The sequence below is a fragment of the Mercenaria mercenaria genome, chromosome 6, assembly GCF_021730395.1.
Source record: "Mercenaria mercenaria strain notata chromosome 6, MADL_Memer_1, whole genome shotgun sequence".
In the NCBI taxonomy this organism is placed as follows: domain Eukaryota; kingdom Metazoa; phylum Mollusca; class Bivalvia; order Venerida; family Veneridae; genus Mercenaria; species Mercenaria mercenaria.
The window spans coordinates 8,082,147-8,106,421 of record NC_069366.1 but is presented as its reverse complement, the minus strand read 5'-3'; the positions used below and the strand labels follow the sequence as shown (position 1 = coordinate 8,106,421).

At 34.2% G+C, this 24,275-nt stretch overlaps 1 protein-coding gene and 1 long non-coding RNA gene across 3 annotated transcripts; one reads left to right on the top strand and one right to left on the bottom strand.

Moving 5' to 3' along the window:
• Positions 1-16,275: 16,275 nt before the first annotated feature.
• Positions 16,276-17,556, bottom strand: LOC128557939 (uncharacterized). The gene has a single exon (XM_053546616.1). It carries the CDS (start codon positions 17,554-17,556, stop codon positions 16,276-16,278), a length of 1,281 nt encoding a protein of 426 aa, XP_053402591.1.
• A 26-nt stretch (positions 17,557-17,582) lies between these two features.
• Positions 17,583-24,065, top strand: LOC123546834 (uncharacterized). Of its 2 annotated transcripts, none has more exons than XR_008371246.1 (4): positions 17,583-18,210; positions 20,714-20,824; positions 21,636-21,716; positions 23,220-24,065. It is a non-coding gene; the product is annotated as an uncharacterized LOC123546834 (long non-coding RNA). The 2 variants fall into 2 exon arrangements; XR_008371247.1 differs by having other exon boundaries at positions 17,583-18,647.
• Positions 24,066-24,275: the final 210 nt, after the last annotated feature.

Genomic DNA, 24,275 nt, shown 5'->3' with positions numbered 1-24,275 from the left:
CCATGAAAAGCGGCGTATTGTCCCCATATAAAAATAATTGTTTTGCCCTAAACGAGAAAACAATGGGCAGAACTAAAGAAACTTGAATTTAGAGAGGAGATTGGTGGTTATTGAGCCTGCATATCATAGCAACTGCCTTAAAACAAAATTAAAAAGCAGGGAACATATCCAAGGGATGATTAAACAATACCCAAAGCTTTTAAAGCTGGAGTATTGGAATTCCCCCCAAAAACAAGCCGAACTATCCAAGCTGAAATGGCCAGCTGAAAAATTAAACAGTACACTAACACAACATAAATATGCTGACCAATCTGAAGAGATCGAAAGATAACAGCTCTGATCGAAGGTACGGGGAGACTTTTTACGGCATGAATTATTTATAAGGCATGCATAATGCATTCATCTATAATTTCATAGTAAATTATAAATTTAGTTGTCTGTATTGAAAAATAATTATGAATTTTACTTTTACATGTTGCACACATTAAGCTGACAAGATTCATATCTGATTATGATAATTAATTAATACAAATATTTGATCAAGTAATTAAAAATGAATTGCGTATGTCAAATATCAGCATTGTCCAACAAAAGCTTTTAATTCGGCTTGCATGTTGAAAGTTTTGAGAATTGCATCAAATGTTTTCATTTTTATAGGAAATTCATTATATTTATTATTGTAAAATACGGCTATCGTGTTTGAATGAAACATTAACAAAGCCAAACAAATGCCTCTTGTCTATACAAGGCTATGTGTGCTGTTAGGTTTGCCTGGTTCAGACTATGTGTGCTGTTAGGTTTGCCTGGATCAGACTACGTGTGCTGTTATAGTTGACTGAATAAGACTATGTGTGCTGTAAGGGTTGACTGGATCGAACTATATGTCCTGTTAGGTTTGACTCAATTAGACTATGTGTTCTGTTAAAGTTGACTGGATCAGACTTTGTTTGCTTTAAGATTTAAAAGAATCAGCCTATGTGTGCTGTTTTGTTTGGCGGATAAGACTGCAATCGCTTTTAGGTTTGCCTGAATCAAACTATGTGTGCTTTTAGGTTTGACTGGATCAAACTCTGTGCGCTGTTAGGATAGAATGTAACAGGTTAGGTTTTAATTTATCAGCATATGTGTGCTCGTCTGTTTAACCCACTGTGTTCCTTTATTTGCTCGTTTTGTCCTCGTGTGATTGCTTTGTATGCGTGTGTGTTTGTGTGTGTTTGTAGTGTGCACGTCTGCGTGCTGTGGGTTTCGTTTTGCGGAGGCTGGTTTTGAATCATGGCATTCCCTGTTTGATATTTGACCTTGTTTCTTTTTTTAAATGTATCAGACAACGTGCGCTGTCATGTTTATCTCAATCAGACTACATGTTCGTTTAGATTTTGCTGTACGAAACTTTATTTGTTTTAGGTTTGACTTGATCAGACTATTTTTGCTGTTCGGTTTGAGTGGATCAGACTGTGTGCTGTTTGGTTTGACTAGTAGAGATCTGTGCGCTTTTATATTTTACTGAATTAAGTTATGTGTGCTTTTAGGACTGACGGGATCAGACGGTGTGTGCTGCCTTTTTTTGACTGGATCAGACTATGTGAGCTGTTTGGCTTGATTGGTTCAGACTATATGTTATTTTAGGTTTGACTGCTTCAGACATTGTGCGCGCTTTTATATTTTACTGAATCAGGCATTGTGTGCAGTTAGGATTTATTGGACCAGAACGGGTGTGCTTTTAAGTTTGAATGGATCAGACTATGTGTGAGCTGTTTGGTTTTTAAGGTTTGGATGTATCAGACTATGTGTGCTTTTAGGTTTGACTAGATAAGACGCCGTGTGCTAAAATGTTTGACTGGATCAGACTGTGTGTGTATTTAGTTTGGCTGAATGAGACCGTGCGTGCTTTTAAAATTGAGTGGATCAGAGACTAAACTAGGACTGACTTAATCAGACTGTGTATGCTGTATATTTTGACTGGATCAGACTATGTGTGCTTTCAGGTTTGACTTGATCAGACAATGTGTGGTGTTAGGTTTGACTGGATCAGACTATGTGTGCTTTCAGGTTTGACTTGATCGGACAATGTGTGCCGTTAGGTTTGACTATTTGTGTTTTTAGGTTTAACCATATAAGAATCTAGTGTGCTAAAAGGTTTGACCAGATCGGATTATTTGTGCTTTTAGTGTTGGTTGAATAAGCCTGTGTGTTATTTGGTCTGACTGGTTCAGAATATGTGTGTTTTTAAGTTTTTTTCTGAATGAGACAGTGTTTTTTAAAGGTTTGCATGAATCAGACTATTGGTGCTTCTAGGTGTGGCAGGATGAGACTTTATGTGCTATTAGGTTTGACCGCCAACATGAAATCGCCCCTGTTGGATGTACGCAAGTATTGAGTGTATAAAATACTGACTACAGATAAGAGCTAGGTTTTACAAAGGTTAATAGCATACATCCGATGCGTGCGTACACTCAATGCGGGAGAAATAGTGACCAAGTTTTGACTGGATAAAACTTTGTGTGTTGTTAATTTTTACTGGATCAGACTATATGTTTTGTAAGGTGTGAATAGATCAAATGCTTTAGCCATATACGAAAAGGCTTTATATTTTTTATATACAATTGGTTATACATGCTGTTATTTGTATGTAAAAGATTGTCAGCTCGTCATTGTAATATAAGATCAGTTTCTCATTATACATACTTTCAAAAGCACAGCTACTGTTACTTCCCTTTACGTGGAAATGTGCGTTTTCCATAGTAATACAGTAGCGTATCTTTTTCACAACTGCAATGTATTAAGCTTGTACTCGGTCTTTGATTAAGTTTTGTTTGGACTGATAGAACCACACCGTCATGGGCATCATTTACTTTCCATTGTTTCTCGTGAACAGACTCAATCATACCGGGTATGCTCTTATCTTGCTCGGTTGCATTGTATGCTTTCAAAGTATCTTCTTGTACATTTTATAACATGCATTTACATTTAGAGTCATTTCAGTGTAATAGTGATAGTTAAAAGAAGCCAGTTTAAAGGATTTCATGATTTATGTTGTTCGTCACCCTCCTTTTCATTTACTCTGAATTGAGCCAAACATTTGCATATGATAAGGCTATTTAAGAGAAAAAATATTGACGAAAGAAAATTTCCATAGTTATTATAATCAGGCCAACTTTACGTTTAAGGTAGTTCTGCAAGTGTGGTAAACCGGAAGTGATGGTGTAACGTCATTTATCCGGAAAACATACAGTAAAGCCTGGTTTCGTCGTACGGAAATGAAAATCATTTTATGAATAAATGCCAACCAGTGAGTAAATTTATTACTATGACATTGTTACTATCTTTCTAATGTTAAAACATGATATTAAAACATCTGACAAATTAAATTATTCAAAATAATGTCTTAAATAAGCGAAAAATGTGCGGTTTACTTGAATCGTGGTCAAATATCTCAACAATAAGCACACGGACCTATACACTTTATTTCTCCACCTTATAGGTCATATGTTTATTTACAACTGTGAGAAGTTTCATTAAAATCTACATTGTAGAAAAATTTCTTTTCCCGAAAATGTCATGAAAGTTATGATTTTCCCATAGACTCCCATTATAAAAAATGCGTGAGGTCCAAATTTTTCAAACCAGTCTAGCAAAAAATCAAGCACGCGACCCTATCTTCTTTTATTTACTGAATTTTATAAGTATAGTCTGAAGTTTTGAAAACTCAGATTTTAATCAAATTCTACATTGTAGAAAGATTTTCGATTCAAACGTGCAGAACTACCTTAAGTGAAAATGATGCGTATACAATTTCCAAGTATCTTATATGATCAAATTTTATAAACTACTGGCGTATTTCTTTAGAGGATTTAAAACAAGTTTTCCGTCATATGCAGTACATTCATCATGTCCCAGAGGTAAACGTGTAATTTATTTGTGATTAGGTATACGTTTATATAACTTCCTCAATGGCAAGTTATATGCATGCAATCTGACAGTTTACATTTTAATGAAAACAACCTTTAAACTGTAAGACAGAATTCAGTTGCAATAAAATATCTAAAACAATGTGGGACTAGTAAATACAACGTCATTAAATAATGCAACGAAGCATATATAGAAGAGGCACGTTCGTTAAACGCTTGTGATGCAAGTGGGTGAAGGCTATACGGTGCACAATCACATGACTTAATCAATGATATCAAGGAGAATGCAGCGGTGACAACTAGTTGGCCGTTTATCAAGGAACAGTCGCTTGGGTTTGGTTTTCAAGCCATTTGAAAATACGTTTGCTGTGGAAGCATTGCGGTTTATCCGGGCTACCAGCAAAAGTAAAGCAGAAACGGACATGTCCTATATCACCGAAGGTACGCATTGATATAAGGACTTGCACCAGCTAGGTGTCATTTTACAAAAATATATCTTTAAAAACTTTACCTTCAAAAACACTGTTTTGTTTACAAATTCTGCTTGGCGTGATACCCCAGTTGAAACGTCACAAGTCACGTGATTGTGCACGTGTATTTTACATGCATATTACAGCGTGTCTTTTCAGTTCAAGACGTGTTATATAATCATGTCCTCATATTTTAAATGAGATAATGTTGATATTTCTGTGTTTGAAATGTTAAAATTTAAAGTGCCATTCAATAAAGTTTATTCTTTAATTAAGAATGTATGAATATATAAATTATATAAAGAAACTGTCATACTGACTTCAATATGATATTATCAAATGTTATGTTTTACAATACAGTGTAAACGTATTTTCTCACGCACATTTCGAAAAAACAGCAACATTTGTCAATGAAATGAAATTAGAATCGAGATAAGCTACCGCTTGTGGAACTTCCTACCGGTAGTTTGATACACTTGCTCGCCTAAAATGATTTGAGGGCTGCTGTCTGGGTCACTACCATGTCAGTTTTTCTCATTTAATATAGAGCTTTTGATACCTTCGAAAGCTTTTATCATATTCTGATATTTACAAAACAGAAATAAAAGTGTATGTTTCCATTTAGGCCAAGACCAAGACTGGGCATTACAAAAAGAGCTAGAAAATGCGGAAAGCTTAATATATTTAAGCTAATATACATACTGCAATTTCACAAGTTTTGATCTTAGGCCTAAAAAAAAATTCTTTGTTTCCGGTAACATGCTCAAAAAAATTAGGGTAGGTAGGTCGGAAAAATTTTTTTTTTGGATTTTTTTTTATTAAGGGAGACTTTTCGGAAATTATTTTTGTGTCAAAAAATGAATACAAATAAGGGGGTAATGCCTTTAGAGCATCAGTAAGTTGATTTCTAACATCACTGGACATGTTTAAAGCATATAAAGTGCAGTTTTGCAACTTTTTGTTAAAAATTTGAAAAAAATATTCTCCAAGGCCATAAAAACATTTAGGGTCGGGCCAAAAATTTAGGGTAGGTCGGGATACCGGAAACAAACAATTTTTTTTTACGCCTTACATGTAGAGTTACCCTATTTATTGTTTGTAACCAGTGAAAAATACATGCGTTTATTTTACCTTGAAAATAACATATATATTTCGCTGTGATATTCCAATAATTCACTGTAAAATGTGTTGTTGAAAGGGAAACGCCTCTAGCTTTATGCTCCCATTCTTTGAAACTTAACAGATGTTTCAATTGTTGATAAATAGTATATACACTGTGATTCATTGAGATCTATGTAAAATATATGGAAAAAGACTTCTACGTTTAATTTCTTATTTATGTATATAAGCTATCCAATAGTTCTCCCAGTACTTGGATTCAGTGTTGTTATATTTTCTGGTCCTTTGGGATCATCAAGTCCATTCAACATATGTGCAATAGAGTTCCGCTTAAGACGGTGCTATGTGCTGAGAGGTGTTGCACATTTCATTACTTCTTATGAACAGACTCAATCAAACCGATTCTGTTATTGTTCTTCTTGGTTGCAGTCTATGCTTCCAAAGGATCTTTTTACAGATTTTATTAACTATTGCAACAGTAATCTTTAAGTGCCGTGTGGCGGATGTAAATATTCTCCCCGTACTTGGATTCAGTGTTGTTACATTTTTTTGTCCTTTGGGTTCATAGAGTCCATTCAACATATGTGTAATAGAGTTCCGCTTAAGCCGGTGCTACGGGGCGTGAGAGGTGTTGCACATTTCATTTTTTTTTTCATTGAAAGACTCAGTCAAACCGAGTCTGCTATTATTCTTCCTGGTTGCATTCTATGCTCCAAAAGATCTTTTTACAGATTTTATTCATATAAATAGAAAAGAATCAACTCAACTACCCCATCTACATTAGCATTAATTTTCGTTCAAGGTTTTTTTGTTCATCAAGCATCGGGATAATCGTACATACAGTGTGAAAGGTCTGCGTGATATTTATAGACATCTGAAGGGATTTAATGCCTAACTCGCTACGCTTGTGCCATTAAACACTTCACTAACATGTTCGTAAGCAACAGGATGACATATTCAGTTAACAAACCCGTAGTGTAACTATAATTATCGTTAGATTTACTGAGATAACATTTATTCTTTACATGTTTATTGCATCCCTCCCTGTTTACACTAAACAATTTTGTCACCTTCGGAATGTTTTATTGCTGTCAAACTTATTGCGGTCACATGAAAAGTTTGTGTACAACTAATCAGTAGAGGGTAACTATTACAATACATTGTCTTCACTGTCATTAATATCACGGTGCAGCTGACTTTTGCAACGTGACTTAACAAAACTTGAGATTTGCACGACACTTTAATTCTAAGATACGGTGATTAATGAGGAAATATTAAAGCAAGGTTAAATACTACAAGAATATAGTGCTGCTAATCATATGAGCATGGCGTTAGATTCATAGTAACTAAATATGTACTCTTTCCATTTGTACTATTTTCCAGTGGTGAATTACAAGCATTGAGATTTCCAAAACGTCTGATTATCGTTTAAATAGTGAAAATACTGGCATATTAAATAAGGTCGGTGGTGATGAAAACACTAATTTGTCTCGTCAGTAGAATAATGATTTAAACCTCGGAATTAGTTCGCAAGAAAATGTTTTGAATACGTATGAAAGACCAAGAAAGTCTCGCCAACAGAGGACCTCTTCAGACCAAATTTTCCTCTAATCAGTGGAAACAACATGGACATTTCCTATATTGGAGAGAATGAGCGAATTTCATCAAGTTTGATAAAATAACTTTGCGAGACTAGACAGAAATATGTAAGCGTTTATGTTTTTGATAGATAAATTGAGAAAGAAACAATAAAAAAGTATTGACAGTAGTCCACGATTACATTTTGATGCTTATTTTTCACTTATATGTAAATTTGGCATTACGTGTGTATTTGTTGTTCGTTGAAGTTGTTGTACACTACCACACGAATGATGTAAAAGGTTAACATCTTAATTTTAATGATGTTCATTCGTTTGATTCCTAGGTGGTGTGAACAGACATTAGATAATGCGAATTTTTTTTTTCTAAATTAAGACTTTTTCTTTTCTTTTGACCATAACAAAGAGGCCAGAACTGTACAACGTACCTCAGTTTCAACATTATTCAGTGCATATATATTTACTTATCTTTATATAGTGTTAGCAGTAATTAAGCATAAGCTAAACGAAATATTTGTGGTTGAAATATTTTGTTATTTTATTTTGTTACAAAGGTTGTCTCGACATTTTAATACAAAGTAATTTAAGGCATTTTCTTAGTAGCAGAGACACGATATAAACGAGTTAAGATATACAAACAATTGCAAGTTTAACCTATCCATTCCTTCGAGAATTTATTTAGATTGAATGTTAGTTTACTTTGGCGGAAATGCTGTTGTTACCTCTTTGACTGTGTCTGTGATAAGTAGTTCGTAAATCCCACCAGGACTGAGCTGTTTTGATTTCCGTCTTCTGGCCTGTTTCGTCGGGCCCTTATGGGATATATATTTCTCAGTTTATTCGGTTTGAAAGAGCGTGTAGTCATGTTGAGGATTTCAGTAAACGTAACCAATATATTACAAATAAGCTTCTTCAACAGGGCTTGCGTTCTTATAAATTACGTAAATACTTTGCTAAAGTTTACTATCGTAATTGAGAGTTGGTTTTGAAATACAATAGCAATTTAAAGACACTTTGCGAGAAGGTATAACAAACCCCGTTTTTTATGGGTATGTGGTTTACAAACTTCGTGAGATTTTGGGTCATGGCAATTTTCCAATTATATTTGATAAAAGTCATTAAACGTTTTATTAAAAGAGGTTATGACCCAACTGTTTTTGAGACACACCGGATGTATGGTGTTTAGCCCTTTTATATTTGGACGTTACGCTTTCCTCTTTGATTGTGTCTGACAGAACAGGTAGAGGACTCTATGATAAGTAGTTCGTAAATTCCACCAGGACTGAGCTATTAAGATTTCCGTCTTCTGGCTTGTTTCGTCGGGCCTTAAGGGTGTTTCCCTTGTTGCTCTGTCTTCTGCAAAGGCATGGAGTACACGCGTTTTAGGTTCTTAAGGATTGCATATATATAAGTGCATTTTTGTGTTTTACATTACATGCCTTCTGTTGCCTTTGCGTATGTTAGGGTTTCACCTGGCGAGGATAACTTTTATTTACACTGTCCTGTGACTTTGGAACATGATAGGGGTAAGAGTGAGGTTAGGTGCACCATAAACCAGTTTAAGCTCCCCAGTGGTGGCTTTGCCACTGACCGTTCCTTTATTTGTTTGTTTTGTCCTTGTGTGTTTGCTGTGTGTTTGCGCGTGTGTTGATCGTGTGAGCGTTTGGGGAGGCTGCGTTTGTAGAACGTGGCTTTCCCTGTTGGATATTCTTTCTTCTTATTAATTCTGTATATGAAATATGGCCATTTCTGTCTGAAATGACTAAAGGAGTTTAGAGAAATGATGTTAAATTCATCTTCGTACATTTGGCGTGTATATATAGATCTGCTTGAATCAGAAAAAAAATATTTTTATAGCTATTTCATTTTAAGTATGTGTAAGTAATTAATTCTTTACAAACATTTACATTGTAACATTTATATAACACTTACAGAACTAATTTAATTGCTACATTTATGTTTTTGAATTATTTGTGTCCTTCTCCGAACTAAACTGATTGTTTTCGAATATTAATTCAATTCAGGTCAAGGACAATGTCTGTTTCTGGACGCCCCTTGCCGGCGGGGGGATAGAAAATGCCGGCTGTTTCTCCATGCAGTGGGGTACGACTCCCCCGAAAATGGAGCCGCTCGTTTGTCATGGGTGGCGGCCCGTAAGCCGGAGAGGAGGGTCCTGGATGTTGAGAAGCCCCATAGCACCCCGGGGAAATGATGCATGCTTGTTTAAATGTGTGCATCCCCTTTTCGGGGTGTGGGTGCCAACACACATTTTTGGCCTCTAATTCGGTCTTGACGTTTCTGGCGGTCGTATTGGGCCGATACGATCAATCGGCTGGTCATGCCAAGCCCTAGGAAATTTCACTTTAATTACCCTTACATCTTTTTATTCGTCATATCAAATTGCATTCTTTTTTTTCTTTGCCAATGTACAATTATCTATCTTTTTTGGCAAATTAACGTCACACAAAGTCAAATGTACTTTCCTTCTATTGTCATATTTTACTGCGTTCAGCAAACTTCATAGTACGTTCACACAAACTTATTTAATATGCCATTGTAATATGTATTACAATTTCTATTTCCTAGAAGGCGGTGGCTTAGGGTCAGTTGGTTGAGTAAAGTAGCAATCCCTTGAATCCCCTTTTTGCATTTTTGCAATACAGCTGGTGATATAAACAAGATTGTAAAATACTTGACCGAATATATCACTACAGTATCCCTAACATGTTTGAGCTGGATATCCGCTCTGCTTACATGTTCCCTTGTTGGATTTCGCGGCGGTTGGGGGCTGCGAGTGAGGAATCTAAACAAATTCAACATGGAAAATAAAAATTAAAACAAACGACCGCATTCCGAAACAGACTCAGACGGCACGGAAAGTGAGAATCCCTCTCACCGACCATACACATCCAACATGGCATTTTCAAGATTTCTATTAATTCAGTCAACTGATAAAACTTTTAAAATGACAAGCTTTTCTCCATTCGTAATTGAAAAAGCACTTCAAAGTATAGCTGGTGTACCGAAGTCCGTCAAATAGTTACGCACAGGGGACCTGCTCATTGAAGTAGAAAAAGCAGTTCATGCTCACAGTTTACTTAAATTAACATCCTTCTTCAACCGGCCATGTAAGTGCATTGCACACCGCACTCTGAATTCCTCAAGGGGGGTCATCCGCTGTCCTGATCTTGCTGGAGTTTTGGAGTCGGAAATTGTGCACGGCCTTACTGATCAACATGTCATGGCTGCTAAACGAATCAAAATTAAACGATTAGGAAATGATTAATACAGACACTATCATTCTTACTTTCGGCATACCTTTCCTTCCTTCAGTCATAAAAGTTGGATACCTCATGACAAAAGTTGCAACCTATATTCCTAATCCACTTTAATGCTACTGCTGCTTTAACTCGTTCAGGCCTGATAACTTTTCTCTGATAAGAGTCTAAGGGTTTATCTATAGCTGGAGTCTACAGCAAAAGTGATAATACAAGGATTTTGAACAACATGCACATACCATGCAAAAAAGGTTTTAACTGGGTCATTATGACATACAGACTCAAACTTCATATGCATATTGGGCATACGTTTACCTTCTTGAGATTGAGTTAATCCAATATATTTTGTATTTAATTAAATTCCAAGGCTTGAATAAACACAAAACACTGCCCAATTACGCTGAGTTTTCCTGATCTCACAGCCTTTACACTTATTTTCATTGAATAACACGCTTTAAAGGAAGCTGATAGTTCCTTTCTAATTTTATATAGAAAAAAAATAAAAAAAGGGCTATATATATATACATGTATGTACGTTATTTACAATAAATGTCTGGGCATGCTGTCAAATAAAATAACTTCACTTGCATACAGTTATGTACAAAATATGTGTATTTTTTTGCTGTTTTTTTTTTGTTTATTTATTTTTGTTGTTGTTGTTGTTGTTTATGGAGGGAGCGGGTACTTAATATTTTAAAATGCTACCAACTCCTTGATGTTCACTATATATATTGTCCTTTGCGCTTTATATTTCTGTATTTTCCGCATATCGAATAATGAATAACGCACACAATTTCACTTTCACTTTTCACATAACTAGTCGCGACACTGCATTGGCTCAATAAACACTCATTTCTAATTTAGCACACATTCAAGAGGGCCAGTAATTATTTTGAATCATTTAAAATGTAGAAATGTTAATTAATTGATACTCTTTATAATGAAAAATATTTATATCAAATGTCATTCTTGTTAATTGACAGGTAATGATGATACCATACAGGAGCCGCGCCATGAGAAAACCAACATAGTGCGTCTGCGACCAGCATGGATCTAGACCAGAATGGGATTACGCGCAGTCTGGTCTAGATCCATGCTGGTCCCAAATACACTTTGTTGGTTTTCTCATGGTGCGGCTCATACATACACGGATGCTGTTGTAAACAGAGAAGTTAGTGCAGTAAATTAATAGATTTTTATATTTATATTTATTTTATTTAATATTTTGTTAATGAATTACAAGCCCTCTTGATGTTCAGAGGTTTAATTTATTTACACACTGATTTAAAGCACTATTTCCCAAATAGCTCCGGAAATTTAATTTTTCGGCGTGGTACGGCTTATAACACTCAACACAAAGATTCACTCCGCATCCTTCACAACCATACTGTTTCGCGTCGCTTTCCATTTTTTTGAACACAACGAGAAAAACTGCAAAAGTGATCACATTTGCCGAAAGTGCTGTCGAGATGGCCATTCCCATGACGAGGACTAGTGCAGTTATCCATTGCATTGTGTGAATTGCAGCGAACCACATTCAGCCAAGTCTCGCGATTGCAAGACATGGAAAGTCGAGGAGGTTCTTCATGTCAAATTCACACAAGGCATTGGATTTCCAGAAGCCAGGCAAATTGAAAATGCTAGATTTACATCTCCATCACTCGCACAAACTTATTCATCAATAACTAAATCTGTCGCTAACAAAACAACACAATGCATTGATGCTTTTACTCAAACAGATTCAGTGACCGTTTCTCCAAATCTAGCCCCAACTTCGGAACCCAGTAAACAACAATCAAATGTACAGAAAAACCTTCAAGTTAAAGCTCCAGCTGCAACACAAAACATCCCGAATTACAAGCCACAACAACGAACAAGCAATATATCTGACAATTCAACAAGTACTTCATCATCAGCAGGTGAATAAACACCTAAACAAAAAATTGAACTAAACACCGGTGGAGTGGGGAAGGGATCTAATGATACATTTAACCACTACAACTGGTTTGAACATCTGGCAGTAGATTTAGATATGGAGGATGAGGAGGATGGACGTTCGTCTAAGCCTCCTGCCCTACCTCCTAAACCTTAGACGGAGAAAAAGATTACTAAAATCTCTTCTCCTGAGAAGACTGAATAATGTGAATACCATGTTTCCAGATAAAACATATTTATGTCGAATAAAATAATCCAGTGGAACTGTCGTGGACTGTCGTGGTTAATTATTATGAAATTCTCCTTTTTCTATCAAAACATAATCCCTCTTTGATATGTGTAGGTGAAACCTTTTTGAAAGAAAGAGGCAACATGTCCTTTAAAAATTATTCAACGTATAACTTTATAAATAAAAGTTCAGAAAAGGCTTCTGGTGGCGCATTAATTTTAATAAATAATGCATGTCCGCATAGAGAAATTGTTTTGAATACTACTGTTCAGTCAGTTGCATTATATGTAACTATGGATCGACCTATTACATTTTGTTCAATAAATATACCTCATAAATTTAAATTTAATCTTGAAGATCTTGACAACCTAATCAATCAACTACCTGTAGCCTTATATTCTGCTGGAAGATTTTAATGGTCATCACGAGTTTTGGGGCTGTTCTGACAGCAATACTAGAGGTCAAATTATTTAAACCTTTATTGAAAGAAATTCTCTCTGCTTACTGAATGATAAAACCAAATCTTATCTACATCCTGCTACAGGACACTACTCTTCTCTTGATTTGTCAATTTGCCAACCAAGCCTTTTCTTGACTTCGAATGGAGGGTGTTAGATGACTTACATGGGAGTGATCATTTCCCGATTATCTTATCAAGTACTGTTTAACAAACGTCAGATGATTCCTCTTATTTTAGATGTAATAAAGCTGACTGGCAGCAGTATCAGTCTTTATGCAAAAATGATTTGTCTTTGGAGAATTTCACCATTTTTTGTTTACCTATTGATTGGTTTTCTGTTATTTTATCAGATGTTGCAGACAAGTCCATTCGAAAAAAAGAAATGTTAAATAAAAAAACAAACCATGGTATGTTAATAATTGTAAGACCGCTATTCGAAAACGTAGAGCGGCCGTTAAAAAATCTACAATCAGTTAAAGTTCTTAGAGGAAAAGCTCGCATAACTATAGGTATAGATCAATATAATTGTACCTTTACTAATCCTACCAGGTGTTCTGTATTACAAAAGTGCTACTATTGTGACATTTTGATACAAGCAAAACTGTATTATCTGCAGTATTATTTACTAACTGGTACATCATTTCATTATTGGCTTGTTAAAAGTTAATTTTTTAACATATGTAAGTTGACAAAATCATAGGAACCATGTTTTGAGGGGTAAATCAAACACAAATAAATAAATCCTAAATGTTTTTGTTGTGCAAAAAGTATGATACTGTCTCTAAAACAGTTTTCATTTTCCACTCAATTGTGTAATTGCAAGGGAAGTAAACTAATAGATAACTCTGCTTATAAGTACTAGCTCAAGGCAAGAGTTGTCATTCTTTGTGGATCACAATTTTAAAGTAAAAATTAAAACTTCTGTTATTGATATTAACAAACTATCATAAACCTTACATTTGTGAAATCATTTTTGGTTATTTCAAGGACCTGGAAATCAATTTCTAGACTTTATTTAATGTATTACTATCACTGAAAATTTTACGATCTCTAAGAACTATAAAACAAGCAAAGAAACGGTCTAAACTTAATTCTAGGTCATCGGTTAAAACAGTCTGGGAAATGATTCGTAAAATAAGCGGAAAAGAAAAAACTTCAAATGTTTCTCATCTTAAACAATCAGACCAGTCAATTGCATCTACCAAAGAGGACATTGCTAATACTCTTGGTGAAGCTTTTTAAAATAAAACTCTTCATCACATAATTTTGACCAAAGTTTCCAAAACATTAAATTAACTAAAGAAAGCAAACCTCTGAATTTTGATTCAAATAATGAGGAAGATTATAATAAACGTTTTCCGATCACAGAGTTACTCGACTCTCTAGACAAATGTCATGATACTGCAGCTGGTCCAGACCAAATACATTACCAACTTTTAAAACACTTACCGAGAGAATCATTACACTTTCTCCTTGAAATTTACAATATTACGTCACAAGGAAGATTTTTTCAGCATTTTGGTCCAACAACAGCAAAGGATCTATCAGCGAGTCTCGTTCTTGTTCTTGGGACAGTAGAATGAATGTTATTAATAGATCTTAATTTATATCTTCCTTTAGCACACTTTCTACACCATGACCGTTTTGATATGCACTCGGGTATGCTGGAATTCAAGACAGAGTTGTGTTTAAAAACGCGTTTTTCGGTTTAATAGGTCGAATATTTTGCTTTTTGTATTACATGTTTAAGCAAGTTTCTTTCACTTGTTTTTTAACCTTAGGTTTGTTGGCAAGTGATTCATTTCAACCAGTGTAGACAAAGATTAGTTTGCACGTCCGTGCAGGCCGATCATGGTATGAACCGTTCGCTATTTGGTCAGTAAATGTTTAGTGAACACCCCTTCGAATTATAAATGGTACTGTCCAAATTCAATGATAGAACAGTCCATTTTAGACATTAAGAGGATAACGGTTAGTTAACTAGCTTACCATATAACATCAACTGTTGGTGATTTTGCTAAAAAATAAATACGTTTTCCACATATTGCATTTAATATAATTTATTCATCAATTTTCAACATGATTGCATTTACTTTACATGTGTTACATATGTATGTCCCCCCCACCCCCTCCGCCGGAGGAGACCTATCCGTCCGTCCTTCCGTCCGCCACACTACATTTCCGGTCAATATCTGGAAAACCATTTGTCCTAGAACCTTGAAACCTTATAGAGTGGCAGGGCGTATACAACCCCTGTTGTTTTTTGAGTCACTCCATCAAAGGTCAAGGTCACAGTGGGCTGAATATGGAAAACCATTTCCAATCAATAACTTGAGAACCACTTGACTCAGAATATTGAAACTTCATATGGTGTTTGGTAATGACCCCTATTAATTTTGGGGTCACTCTGTTAAAGGTCAAGGTCACAGGAGCCTGAACACGGAAAACCAATTCCGATCTATAACTTGAATATCACTTGACCCAGAATGTTTAAAATTCATAGGATGATTGGACGTGCAGAGTAGATGACACCTATAGATTTTACGGCCACTCTATTAAAAGTCAAGGTCACAGGGGCCTGAAAAAGGAAAACCATTTCCAGTCAGTAACTTAAACCACTTGACAAAGAATGTTGAAACTTCATAGGATAATTAGACAGGCAGAGTATATGACCCCTATTGATTTTTGGCACACTTTATTATTGATTTTTGGGTCACTCTGTAAAAGGGCAAGGTCACAGGGGCCTGAACATGGAAAACAATATCTGATCAATAACTTGAGAACCACTTGCCCTAGAATGTTGAAATTTCATAGGAAATGAAAATGCAAAGTAGATGATCCCTATTGATTTTGGGACATTTAAGTTATATATTTATATCTTATGTACATGTATTAACCGGATACCCTCATTCCACACCGGTACATGCAAATTTATAAATCAGCAAACCTGATAAGTAATGTAGAATGTTATTTTGTTTACAATCAATATATTATCTAACTTAACAGGGGGTCGATTGTCAAAATAGTCTAATTATCTAGTTTTAACTATAAAAGCATTTAGTCCCATGCTAAGTGATACAAAATACACAAGCCAGCGAGAAGCGAAATGTCCATTACCTAAATCTGACGATCTTCTCCATTAGTGGATGCTCTCCCAGATTGGCTAGAGTAGTGGTTAAAGTTTTAAAAAATACATTTCAATGTATATATATTAAATAGCATGACAGTTATTTTTACACAAAATTTACATGTGTCTGAAAGATTTCTCATTGATAAATTCAACTATTCCTGACAAATGTACGATTTACAATACCAGCTGAATTATTACTGCTAGCAACGTCATTTGATACAGTTGCTAATTCAACTTTATAGATGCTAAGAGATTCTTCGGGTATTTTGTCTTCACCAGGACCTAACAAAGACAGAAGGGTTGGTAACCATAGAACTGTGTGAATAACACAGGAGCCTGTGGTGATGATTGTAAGCTGAAACACGGTGACAAATACATAGGACTCACTAACGATAAGAACAAGCAGACCTAAGAACTGTCCAAATATTGGGTGGAAGATCGCCTGAGAAATAGTACTAAGGACTGTATTCATGCGTGCTGTTCGGTTGATTCCTTCAGCTTTCATGAAATGATAGTACGTGTGGGAAATGACCTCAGTGCTGTAAGAACAGCCAGTCATGTAAACAATCATAGGTACAGGGGTAAGGTAGACACCAAAGAAGTGAGAAAGTCCAAAAATTCTCCCAACCATTGAAAAGTAGCAGAGTGGAAGTTGAATGGCCATACCGAGGCTAGGGTTAAGAATGACAGACAGACAGAATAAAAGACTGACCTGGACTGCGGCAATCTGAAGAATTTCCCAAAGTGGAAGCATATACAAATCTGTAGCGAGGAAATCCGGTGAATGGGCAATGAAATACTGATCATCGTCAACTTTCCATATGAACGGGGACTCGTTTACCGCCTTATCGTTGTAAATACCATGTATATCTTCGACATATTCATTTATGTCTTTAACCAGTTTTTGCAAGTCTTTCTTTATTTGAACCATTGCTTTTGTTGACGATACATGCTTTGTCTTCATATAGAATCTTGTTGTAATTACTCGAGCACTAATTGCATCACTAACAAGATCGTGTTTAAACACGGGGTTGTTTGGAATAAAACTTTTTTGAACAGATTGAAAGAATGTCTCCTCTGTGGTGAGGTTCATATAATCGCTGGAAGAGTAAGTTATAAACCAACTCTGGAAGGAATCGAATTTCATGTAGGATTTTGTTTTTATCATTCTTTCAAAATCTGAAACTATGGTTTGATTGTGTGTGTAACCATAAGGGTGAATAGCAACAAATTGGATTATAGATTCATTTCTAAACTCTTTAGTCCAGTACTTGTTCCAGTTAGAGAAGTAAGATTTTGGCAGAACCTTACTGATTTGGACGGAATCAATGTCATACAATGTTAGACCCCATATAACAAATACTAGATATGCTAAGTACGATAGTACACTGAACATTTTCATTGGTGTTGTCAAGAAATATCCCGACATTAGCTTTCGCAAGAATCGTTCCGGTGTAGCGTGATTATCACACGGTCGTGACCAGGTCCACGGTTTATATATGTTTTTCAAAACCTGCCCAAATGCTTATTCTTTGTTCAATATTTGCAAAATTTTGCATATTAAATTCTCAAAGATAGCTTTTGTAAATTACATAATTTGATTTTGATTTTATATTCCTGAAATTTAAATATATTGATTTGAATATGCCCAATTTGACGTATTTTACCGGCTTTTATGGTGCTTCAGAAAAAACTTGCAGAACACAGTAACTTATCTTTTTCACGAATCAGATTGTCTTAAAACTTGCTAGAGGTGTTAAATATTGTGCATGGGACTGTTGTTTGTGAATAGCTACTCAAAATAATAAGATTTACACGCTCTGAAAATCACCTTTTTGTCTAAAAATCTACGAAAAACATGGCCGCGGTGCGCAAATAATGAGTTGGTTATTTCAAAAATGTCCTATTATTCTTCAGTAAAACTTCTTGTTAATTTAAGACTCTAATAACTTGCTTGACATACCCATAGGCAAATATCTGTTATCGGTGTAATTACACCTTTGGAGAAAAGCGTGATTCGCACGTTTTAATTTCATCATTCGCCGCCTGAAGAGACAAGATGGCGGAGCTTGCGAAATCGAAAGTAAGTAGATTTGCACTTTTGAAATAAAATCTTGTAGATTCTAGATCTTTCTGATTGACAGTCACTTGTTTATCTTATTTATCTGTTTCCACATATAATATGGATCTAGTAGATTACATACAACCAGTTTAAAATAATAACATCTACAGTAGTGTGCGGGTGCTCTAAGACTTCTTGAAGTTCTTCAGCCAAAGCCTGGCCAGAGTGACATAATTTTACAATATAGATCTAGGTCTACTAAGCAGTTGTAATTGTGATTTATTAGCTGTTTTTAACTACTGAAATTCGAAAAAAGTGATCCGTAATTAGATGTTCAGTTGGAAATGTAATCCAAAAATTTAAAACGGGATCCATATCATATGGAACAGAGGAGATATTGAGATATTTTGAAATTAATTTAAAAAAAAAACATTTATCAAAAGGGGATTCGGTTAAAGGTAAATTTTATCAAACGCTGCTTTGTGAAACAATGAACATAAGCTCTGTAGAGCTTTTGAGCAACCCTTTTTATAGAACAGTTAAAACCAATTATACCTTACCCCCAGCAATTTGTGAGTACCCATTTACAGCTGGGCCGACTGAGGCAATCATGATAAAGTGCCTTACCCAAGGTCACACCGCAATGGGAGTTGCCAGGAATCGAACCTGGGGCCTTCACCTCTGTAGGACAGCGTATTAGCCCTATCAACCAATGCATCCGCACGAGTTCTTCATTGATTTATGTTAAATTATGTGGTATGTAAGTTGTTGGCTCAGCTCAATCCAGGGGTTGTGGGTTCGAGCCCCAGTGGGGTCAGGACTTCTCATATGACACTAGTACTGGTTATTCCAAGAAGCGGACTTGAGAGTGGTTCCAGTAAGCTTAAACTCTGCACATTTAAAGCAAAATACTCTTTTTTTCATTACCAACATCTTACTCTCACCAATATTTCACATCTTGTGATGGAACGCTCTTCACAAAAAATGTAGTGAAAAAGTACAAAATTTTAATGTGGAACACTACAATTTCATAACCCCATTAGTTTTCTAAGTCCTAATGTTTTTCTAAGATCTTTATCCTTTCAGCTGTGAAGACACAGTATGTTTTTTTTTGTTTAATAGATCAACTTTCTTAGACATTTGATGAATGTATATACACCCAAAAATGTCCCCTTTGCAACTTTTTAGTTGTTAAGTGTCAGATTTCTTTTATTTTTTTATTTTTAAATAAAATTAGATTATACTTTACTTGAGCCGTACCATGAGAAAACCAACATACCGTAGTTGGTTTGCGACCAGCATGGATCCAGACCAGCCTGCGCATTTGCACAGTGTGGTCAGGATCCATGCTGTTCGCTAACAGTTTCTCTAATTCCAAGAGGCTTTAAAAGCGATTTAATACACAAAGTGATACTTGATAAAACAGTGTTTTTATCATATTTTTGATTTACATCTCATCATTGCTGTTTTTTTTATCAAAAATGTAAAAAATGCATTCAGGCACTTAGCTTTTAGAAATAATAAATTATGTGTATTTTGAACAATGATATATCTTTATTGCTGGATTTTATTATACATAAAAGAAACCTTATTTAGACAGCACTAGGGGAATTATGCATTTTTAATATATAAAATCCTTCTGTCCATATCCCCTTTTTATCTATTAAAAATGCAACTGACAGCTTCTTTAATTTCTAATAAAATTCAGCAATTACAATTTTTTGCAGGTTTTATTTTGTTACTTTTGATAAAAAGATCATAATCGTTGAATAAACAAACTTGTAATTTCTCTTAAATAATTATTTTATTGTTAAGGAGTGAGAATTGCTTTGCTATAAGAGTTATAATTTAACTGGCAAGGACATTACTCAACATGACTGAGCAATCAGTATTACTATATTATCAGTTAAAATAATTTTGTGTACATTCTGAAAAGAAAAAAGAAAAAAAAAACAGCAATGCATAACATAGGAAATAACCAATTTATCTGTAGGCAATACAATTTATGATTCTCTGGCAATATCAAGTCTACAGGGGTTTTATGGACCCTAATCTGACTGGACCAGACAGGATCTTGTATATTGGGGATTAAAAAGTCTGGTTTTTGAGGGGTGGGGGGGAGGGGTCACTTATATTATAGCTACATTAACATTTTTTTCAGAAGGGCTCTCATGTTATTACTGATACATTTTTATTAAATAAAGCATGTGATCCAGATCATTTTACTCAGGAGTTTTAATGTATATATAAGTTACTACAAATTAATGCCTAACTAAAAAAAATCTTTCATCATTATACATTATGTTATCTACGTGAAACTTATATAACTAAGAAAATGACAACTGATACTTTCCCATTTATTGATATTGAGTTGAATTAATATTAATTAGAAAATAGTATGTTCCAAGTGGTGATTTTTTTTTTCATAAAATAAAATTGTTGTCTGCATTTCAGATATTTCCTCATAGCTGATCACTCCACTGTAACAACCTATATTATCAACACATATAAATGTATATTTCAGATTGGTACTTGAAAGTCAATGGTTGATCATGATGACCATCTTTAATTTAATGGGGAAAGGTTAACCAATATTTGCAGCTGGAGAGGCTATCACCACAGTTCAATGATTTAGGTAAGGATGGACATTCTTACAGATCTATATGAACATGGTGAATGGTTCTTTATAAAAGTATTTGTAAGTTATACTATATAAGTTTACAAATCTCATAGACTAGCCACTATGACTGATAATTAAGAATTATTAAAAAAAATTCAAACTTTGTCATTTTTCTTACTTTGATGTAATAGTGTCAGATGCCACTCTAATTTAGTGATTTTATTTTGGAGAAATTACTTTTATGTAATCACAGATTGTAGACTAGCTATATTCACAATTTTAGAAATATTTTTTTAAATATATTATAATCTAGGAGCTAGTATACATATATCAGTGTGTTTACTGGCAAACATGCCACTAGTGCATTATATAGACATGATAATTTGTAGTGTCAGTATTACAGATACTGGTATGTTAAAAGGAAAAGTATGGCAATAGGATTTGGAAAAAACTTTGCCCATATTTATCAAAGTTCTTAGACTTAAAAATCATTCTAATGTTAAGATTTAGAGAGTAAAATACTTAAAGTTTGTAAAGCAGTTAAAGTGTTTTCATTATATTATGTATGTATGGTGACAGTTGACATAAAATATTTTTGATAATGCAAAATTTCTCTTATAAGGAAATCTGGAGAACTTTATGAATATTGAAATCTTTGTCTTTGAACTTGGAATACTTACCAAAATGTAGGTACAGTGTATGTAGAAACTGAGTCCTTTATTTGCTTTTATAACATGTTATTGTTTTTTTTACCTCTGTGCTTTATATCATCTTTGCACTATAGATTCTTTCTTAAAAGTAATCTAAAAAATTAATATACTTCCAGTTAACACAATGAAATAGAAGAACTTCATGCTAACACTTGCATCAGTGGACGTACTTCTTATTGGATAGAGAACTTTACAAGGTCAGTGATATTTGTAATGTTTTATATCAATATTTTGTTTTGCCTTTTTAAACTCATCTTAATGGAGCTGTGAACTGCATAGGTGGATTATCCATCATACACAATGTTTAGCTCGACTACTCAACCTGGCGTAAGCATTGGTTCAAGTTTATTTCTTAAGTTAAATATATTTTAGCTTTCAAAAGATACTGTATGCACATGTTGACAAGGGACACTGTCAGCAATATTTTCAGAGTGATGCCCCATTTTTATTTAGAAATTTGATTAACAATTTATCCATAATGATAATTATCTCTGCAATGCATTGCAGTAAGGGCCAATTTACAAGGCTAGACTATTGATAGACTAGCTTCTGTTTTATCATAATCAGCTACTATAAAGCTACTGTTCAGTACACAGATTGCATGTGACAATTTTCATCTTTACAGCAAATCACTTCTTACCTTTACAACAAGTTTAGAACACTTGATTAAATTAGGGCTTAATAGTGATAAGATACAATAGTACTTTCATTTTATGATGAATCAAGTTTTATTACAATGATATTTAATTAAAATGCAATGGAGCACTTCATTAATTTCTAATAAAATCCAGCAGTGATATTTTTTTCTGGTTTTATTTTGTTACTTAGATTAATCATAATAATTGAATAAAAAGTACTTGTCACTTCTCTTATTGTGTTTTAAATACATTTTAATTATTTTTGTTAGATACAGGTAAAGTTTTTCTAAAAGGATGAGAATTGCGTTGCTGTAAGAGTTAAATTTTAATTGGTTGGGACATAACTCAACATGACTGAGAAATTACAATTAGTATATCATCAACTAAAAAGTGTGTATATTCTGAAAAAAGCTGCATTTCAATCAATAACATGCAAAACACTGGAAATAACCAATTATGTATGTACATATCTCTAAAATTTATGATCCTCTGACATGGACTACATGTCAAATCCACAGGTGTTTTATGGATCCTTATCAAATTGGTTTGGACAGGATCCTGTTTAGTGGGGATTATAAATATATAGGGAATAAATTTATGCTAGTTGACCTATAAGAAAATGTAGGCTAAAATTGTCCATATAGCTAGTTTGGTCAGAATTTGGTAGAAAATGACCATTTATATAAGATCTTGTCATCAAACCTATCGAAAACCAAGGTAGGTAACTCTTGGTTGAAATTTTGACTTAAAAGAATTGAGCACAAGAACTTTAGAACACTATCATATCATGTGTTTTCTTGTTTTTTTTCTTGTTGTTGTTTTCTTGTTTATGTTTTGTTTTGTTTTTTTGCTACATTAAAATGTTGAATGTCAGTGTGACCTTCATATAAAGTAGCATATTATTAAGCAAAAAGCAGACTTGTTAAAAAAATGATTTTAAAAGGAAAATGTTTTGGATAAAACCAAATTTAGCTATTTCAGTATGCAATATATTTGTCATTTGATACTGCAATTAACTTAATTAAGTGACATCATTATAAAATATTTTTCTATCTGTTTTAGGTCAGCCATCAGCTTTTGAAGTTGCTTTCTTGGCACATCATGCTGTCCAGTGGAGTTCATACCATATGCCAGGCCTTTATTCATGGTCAAAGAAGATGAATTTGTTATTCAATTTGTGAAATTTGATTTAAGGAGGACTTCCATATATGATGATTATATTCAGCAGATTATCTTCAAGTGTGCACTTCATAGATTAATTGAAAAATAAGTAAACCTATCATACTCACCATGGCATCGGCATTGGCATTACACCAGTTTTAAGTTTTTCTTACCAGTCCATATTTTAAAAGGACCTTTTGAAAGTATTGAGACTTACAACAGTAATTTATCATCAGTTATACCATGTTTTAGGCAAAAGTACATAACTCCATCAAGGATTTGACTGAACTATGGCCCTTTGAAACTTTTGTCACTTGTTTATTATAATAGTCTCTATAGGCAAGAGTTAATAACACTGTAGAGTAATTTGGTTGAATTATGTCCCTTTTGGACTTTGAAATTGGTTCAGTTTTTGTACAAGTCCACATTTTGACATATAGCTTTGAATCTTTCAACACTAAGTCTTACCATTACAATGATATAACTTAAAATAGTTGTTCAACATCATCACCCACATCATATGACACAAGATGCATAACTCTTGCACCAAAATTTAATAAATTATGCCCTTTTTTTGCTTAAAATGTACTTGTATAGTGTTTTGATACACTTTATCTTTATCTCTCATATTACATAATATTTTAAAACAGACTTAGTTATTATGCAATATCTTCATCAGCCATTGGAGCCATTAGTTGGTGTTTAGATCCTATAATTGTAAAACATAAAATAAATGTTGAAAGTTTCATAAAAGATCGTTTCTTTAATATGATTTTCATATAGATCTAACTCCCAATCCAGTTTAAACCCATCCAGTTGTTAAACACTTCTTGAAAAATATTTTTAAAGAGTCTTAGAGTTTCATTACCCGATAACTATAATTAAGCCGCGCCATGAGAAAATCAACATAGTGGGTTTGCGACTAGCATGGATCCGGACCAGACTGTGCATCCGCGC

What these genes read in the sequence shown, in the direction of transcription:
- LOC128557939 (XM_053546616.1), bottom strand. Translation starts at nt 17,556, where the DNA reads ATGTCGGGATATTTCTTGACAACACCAATGAAAATGTTCAGTGTACTA.